The sequence below is a fragment of the Podarcis raffonei genome, chromosome 3, assembly GCF_027172205.1.
Source record: "Podarcis raffonei isolate rPodRaf1 chromosome 3, rPodRaf1.pri, whole genome shotgun sequence".
Lineage (NCBI taxonomy): Eukaryota > Metazoa > Chordata > Lepidosauria > Squamata > Lacertidae > Podarcis > Podarcis raffonei.
Genome location: NC_070604.1, coordinates 82,061,330 through 82,067,868, shown reverse-complemented (window position 1 = coordinate 82,067,868; position 6,539 = coordinate 82,061,330). Strand labels below are relative to the sequence as shown.

Below are 6,539 nucleotides of genomic sequence, written 5' to 3'. Positions count from 1 at the left end.
TCTTTTTCTTTTTCTTGACTAGCACCATCTGTACACAAGAAAGTATGAACATAAATGTTTGGATAATAAAGATTTGCAAGGCACTTAAGACAGTCTTCCTGTGTATTTTTACTTCAATGGTGCTCTCAGCAGCAGTCGGTCCTACATCTGCTCTTCCTCCCTCTACAGCTATTGTTGAGGGGTAAAGTCACTTCTGCCAGCAGTTCCTATTTACAAACATGTCCTTAAAGATTTCTCAAAGTGCTCTTTCAGGCTAGGAGATTCCACATCCTTATTTCTCAGCATCTTTGCTTTTCATCATCATCATCATCATCTAGTCAATGTATGCACCACTCTTCAGCATAATAAGAGGGGGGAAATCTCTTCCACACACAGTCAAAACATGACACCAACCTTCATCCTCATTCTAGGTCTTTGGGGTGCTGTTCAAAAGGGAGAAAGGGGAGTGGCAGTAGTCCAAAATGTTCTTGAGGTTAATTCTTCACCGACGCCCAGAAGTGATGTCAAAGCAGGTGATCATCATGAGGTGGGCCTTGCAATAGTTGACACGGTTCTCTAGTCGCTCAGTCACGCACTCGAGAGCCTCCAAGTACTCCAGGGAATCCAAGTCAAATACTTGCTCCAGATCAACTGTGGGGAAGGAAGCAAAAGGCCCAGCACATTACCCAAATTGGTAGCACAAGCCCTACATTGCTATTATCTTTAAGGGCTCATTCACACAGGTGTGTGTATTACTCAAGGGACTGGATTCAAAGAACTGTGAAAGGAAAGAGTTTGTGCAAGAAATGGGCAATGCTATGACAGGTAGGTTCTATAGCAGGCCTCAGTGGAAGAACATTGTTAGATTTGTTTTAGCTGTCCTCATACAATGCTCCTGAGTTCAGAAGTCACCATCTGCATGCAGAAAGGCAAGTGAACTTATGAACAGGCTCCGTTGAAAGTGCTCATAACAGGTAATATGAAATTCCCTGCACCACATGATAAAGAGTAAGTATTTCATAGCACATAAAAGACTTAAGGCCACAATCCTAAAGCCACATCATAAGAGATGTGGCAAAGAGGGCCTCCATCAGTGGGATGGTAGAGTGCCTGGTACATCCACAGGAAGCGCTGTACTGTCAGTGGTGCATTGTTAGTGGTAGGGCACATTGACCCTCACCCCAAAGGGCAGAAACTACACCAGCCCTGGAGCTGGCATAGAGATTTTCCTTCCCACTGATGTCAAATAGCATTTTCCCAACCGTGGGAGCTCACCACCACTTTAGGATTGCGCAGTAATAGGTTGGCTGCAACACGTGCTTTTGTGGATTAGAGCCCTCTTTTTTCAGGTGCCCAAAGTCCTATCCTTAGTGTTATTCTCTGCTCTAAGTAGCTTGCAGCAAAATGCTTTTCCTTTATAGCTGAGGTACCCTCACCTATTAATTTAGCCAGCTTGGGCTGTATCTTTTATACGTTTTGTTTGCTTCTTTAGAAGAAACCTTCCTAATTTGAATATGGGATTCTTTAATCTCTTTATGAATGAGCTATATGAACTCTATCCTTTTCTAGCTATATGTAAAAGGGGGAAAAAAACAAATTAATGTCTTACATAAGCCATTTCAACCAAATTTGCCTGAAAGTATTATTTCACAGCAGGAGAGCAGATTTAAAATATAATTCGTATGTCTGAGTGATCTGAGGGCAAAGGGGAGGGGGAGGGAAATCTCATTTTCAGAAGCTCTGGAGTGAGACGCATAAGCGTTAATCTAGTGATGGCAATATTCCTCACTAGAATGCTGCATAATTCCTGGCTTTGACTCTTGAGCAAATAGGCCCACTTGGCTCCAATGTCACAGTTTAATAGGAATTATGCAGGAACAGTTTTAGAAATGCAGTCCATCCAAATCTGCTCCAGGTCAAACATCAGCACAGGCTTTGCTTATAAACATAGTAGTTCATGACTTAGCTACAGCACCACTAAAGTTTTGTGTCAATAAAATAAACCAACTATAGGCAGTAAAACCTTACATTCACTGAGCCATTTATTAGGATCCAGCATCAGGTACTGTTTGGTCACTTCCAGCTCCCTCATTAACCACTCGTACTTGGCCTTGACCTCTGCAATTCGCTGCTGCCGGTGTTCCAAGATTTTCAGTTTAGCATTGAAGCAAATCACTTCCTGCTCAATAAGAAAAATGAAGGGGAGAGTCAAGGGAGGGGTGTGTGAAATAAAGGCCAGATTAGATCTTCCCCAGCCAAATTAACCTTGATTTGGTAGCAACAATCCCAGAAACTCAGGAAATGAAGCAAAAAATTAAAGAAATAGGCCTTTGACAATGAAGGGTTCATTGGTTATTGTGGTCTTTTCAACGGCAGATGACTTGTAAAAATATATTATTCAAATACATTGTACTCCGCAATACATTTCATTAGATGCTCTGGTTGTTATGTCACTGCAAAAAGATGATTGCTTTAGGAAAAGTGGAAAAACTCAACTTTGAGGCTACAACTCAGAGGGGGTGAGCTAGAAGTTAGACTTTCCTAACTCCTTATTTCTTTCACAGAAGTAATATAGGCATTTTTAGAAATATTCAGTGGGTATGACAAATGTACTCAGCCAATCAAACATCACCTCTTCTTCCATGCAAACATACCACCTGATCAGTGTTTTGTCATGGCTGGTATTTAAAATCAGAAATGAACTAATCGGGGAGAAAACAGCCCAGGGAGGGGTGGGGGTGTTTATGCAAGGAAACAATAGAGATGCCTCATGTACCTTTTCCTCCTGCTGACCAATCCTCCTTGTAAGTATCTGCTCTCATAATCCTATTATCTTAGATGTGGGGTTGGGACCATCCATGAGTCAACAAAATGTTTACTCATGCTGTGAAACCTTTTACTTCAGAATGCACCTGTTGAGTAAATGCTGTACTACAAGGTAAGAGATCTTGCTGCAAGACCCACATTTTTATATATATATAAACTGCCTGTAGAGCAGGAATAGCCAATGTGGTGCCCTCCAGATGTTCCTGTACTCAGTTCCATCATCCTTGGCCAATGGCCATGCTATTTGGGGGCTGATGAACATTGGATTCAGAGGGTGTTATTGCTGGCCACCCTTGGAGTAGAGTTCAGGCCATGTGTGCGCTTTGACACTCCTGGCTCTAAAGATTGGAAACCCAGCAACTCAGCCTTTTGCCTACACAGCTGGCCACCTCTTCAATGGTTTGAATTGCCTGGGACATTCACAGTTCTCAGACCAGAGACTTCTCATGCATACCTTGTGCAGATCTCTCCTCGCTGCAAAGCTATTCAATTCTCTTCAGTGGGAGTCACAACTCTGTGCATATATGAATCTGCACATGGGGCTATTTGCTCTGATGAAGAGAACTGGAGCATGAGGAAGCTCTCTGTGTGCAGAAGTAGACATGGATATGTGGTTTGGGGACCTCAAATTTCATCTAGGATTGTAGTTGCTGTGCGAATGCCAGAATTATTGGATTATTGTATAGATTCTCTTTTGGAGGTGTGAATTTGGCCAGGTATTCCATCTCTGTGAGAATTACATTTCTGTCTATTCTGTTGGGTTTATTCATTTGCTTCAACCACCCCCAACCCCGCCCCAAGGGAATTGCTGGACAGAAACCCACATATATGATGAACAAGTTATAGTAAGATTGAATCAACATCTTCAGAGTTAAAGATCAGAAATAAATTAGGAATGCCTCACATTGTTGTCCCCCATGCGCCGTCGTTGGAGCCGCTCCACATCATCAATCTCATAGACTTTGATCTCAAAGGGCTCCCCCATTCCTCTCTGGGAACTTCTCAGAGGTCCATCTACCCAGCGTACTGCTGGGCTGGTAGGTTTCCTTATAGGAGATGTTGTGTCAAGCGATAAAGCTGGGATGAGTCTCCGTCTCTGAGAACCTAATCAAGGTCACAGTTATAAGGTTTTGTTATCAAAGGACAAAACTCTCATTCTTCTCTTCAAACAAGAGTTTACAACATGCAAGGAAACAAGACTGAGGAAATCTGCCTCTTAGCTCTGAACATTACCATCAAATATACAATAATGCTGCAGTCCACAAGTGCTGACGTATCTGTAATGTATCACTAAATTTGTTTCTTGCAAAATTCTAGTGTTGTTTAGCACAGCATAATATCACTTAGCATCCAGTCGGGATCCTTCTCTGGTCTGAGCAATGAGCTGCTTGCCTTTACCTTGCCCCACTCTCAACAGCTCAAGAACTGGGTCTGATAATTAAGAGTGAAGAAATCTTCAGAGTATACATGATTCTCACAAAGAGACACAATGGGACAGAAGGGAGGTGAGGAACTGCCTCAGGTAGCAAAATGTCTTGAGCCAATCATGGGTGGGCAGAGCTGAAAGGGAAGCAAACCTAGCAGGTGCAGACCCCATCTCTCCCTCCACACTCAATGCTTTGATAAACCCATACAGACCTAAACATGTTTAATGTAGCACCACTCATGGTGCACTAGAACTACTCTTGTGGCATCTCAGATTGACTTACAGTCATAAACCACTAGCAGAAATAGAACTATAATCTTTTGACAGATTGTTCCTTTTTTTAAAAAAGTAGCATTTTTCACTGCATTTACCAAACAAGAGAACACCCTTTCACAATATTGTCCACCATACAAATCTCCACATGATTCCACCTGCAGTTAAGGCCAGAATTCACTTTGCTACTGCTTTTTAAATGTTTCTGCACGTATCAGGGGGCTTTTGTTTTTCCTATTGATCATTTTGTCCAATACACTCAGGAACTGCTAGCCTTAGAATGACATGAAGGTTTTTCTCAGGAAGGGAAGAATAGGAAGATGGCTAGCTAAGACTGGTGGAGGGGGACAGGTCCAACCCACTTCTCCTCACAAAAGATCCACCCATTTCTATTATCTCCTCTTCTTGAAACAGATTCATATTTCACCTCCTGCTAAAGATCCAGTATTTTGCCTCTGTCAGCTTGACTGACCAGAATCCTGTGTTTGTGTTATTTGGATCCTCACATTTTGAACTACATTTGCAACTGCTCATTCGTGTTGCTGTAAACAAAGAACAACAGTGTGAGGGGAAATGAGAAAAAGCATTCCTCTCCTACCTGTAGAACAACAAGCAGAGAAACAATTCTCTCTTACTTGCAGAGAAGGTGATTTGAAACTTAATCTACTTTAAATAGGCATTGATTAATGAGCTGGTTATTAGTCTGGATACAGAAGGTATAGGGTGACTTAAGAGGAATTCCTGCTGTCCCAGAGTCCCTCTATTTAATCTCTGTGGTTTATCTGATTTCACTTGAGATGGGTTGTGTAAGAAAATATATCTATACAGTAGTGTTTTATGGTGAGTGCCACCAAGGTTTCATGATACCACAGAAAGGAAAGACTTAACTGGTTCAAACAGCAAATGCACATACTCTATAGTGCTGAGCATGAACCAAATATACTTCTATATCTATATAAAACACACAGTGGACATCTGCTCTACAGCAAGCAGAGAGCAATGGGAGTTTTGGCAAGGTTATTGTCCATCTGTCTGTCTATCTATACACATATGTGCTTCCCAGCAAAACTCACCCTTATATCTCTATTTCTTTTGCGAACTAAAAATGAGTGAATCCCTCTTTATACAGTCTAACTGAATCAACTGCCAATCTCAGAAGGACAATTTTATTTTATCATGCTGTTAAGAACAGCATGCATTGCACCTGTTTCTGAGAGGATCAAGTAATTTATTTTTTAAGGTTCAGATGCTTTGGTTGTGAAAAGTCTAGCAAGACAAGAAACCTGGGCAACTTTAAAACAACAATGGACAATATGCGATAATATTCAGTTACACCACATGGGGTAATGCCACAGCTATGGCTCAGCTATAGGGTGCAAACTACATGACCACAATAAAAAGTTACAATAAAAAGACAAGGAAGGGGTTGGATATGCAACCACGTTGTATAAGATTATGCATGGTAAGTTGAAAGCAGATACAGTGGTACCTCGGGTTACAAACACTTCAGGTTACAGACTCCACTAACCTGGAAGTAGTACCTTGGGTTAAGAACTTTACCTCAGGATGAGAACAGAATTCGTGCAGTGGTGGCGCGGTAGCAGCGGGAGGCCCCATTAGCTAAAGAGGTACCTCAGGTTAAGAATGGTTTCAGGTTAAGAACAGACCTCCGGAGTGAATTAAGTTTGTAACCAGAGGTACCACTGTAGAAGTTTTTTCTCCCTTTCTTATAATACTTGGAGTCATCCAACACTGAACTACTAAGGACACACAAAAGGAAGTACTTCTTTTAAAAAAGATTAGGCATATTAATGGTGAACAGGACTATCAATGGTTCCAATCCACTGCTAGAGGCAGTGTGCCTTTGAATTCCAGTTGCTAGGAATGACAAGAGGGGAGAGCGCTGTTGCACCCAAGTTCTACTTGTAGGATTCCCATAGGCATCTGAACAGGATGCTGAACTAGATGGGCCATTGGCCTGATCCAGCAGGCTCTTCTTATGTGTCTCATTAAAAAACAACAACAACTCGAATCC

At 41.8% G+C, this 6,539-nt stretch overlaps 1 protein-coding gene across 4 annotated transcripts in view; it reads right to left on the bottom strand.

Moving 5' to 3' along the window:
* Window positions 1-297: 297 nt before the first annotated feature.
* Window positions 298-6,539, bottom strand: part of KIF26B (kinesin family member 26B) — a 266,744-nt gene continuing 260,502 nt past the window's right edge. For all 4 annotated transcript variants that reach the window (XM_053382705.1, XM_053382706.1, XM_053382707.1 and 1 more), the window contains 3 exons: window positions 3,710-3,909; window positions 2,008-2,158; window positions 298-630 (listed from right to left, as the gene is read on the bottom strand). In XM_053382705.1, the coding sequence (XP_053238680.1) occupies window positions 482-630; window positions 2,008-2,158; window positions 3,710-3,909 (500 nt within the window). In that variant the 3' untranslated portion in view covers window positions 298-481. The remainder of the gene's footprint in view (window positions 631-2,007; window positions 2,159-3,709; window positions 3,910-6,539) is intronic.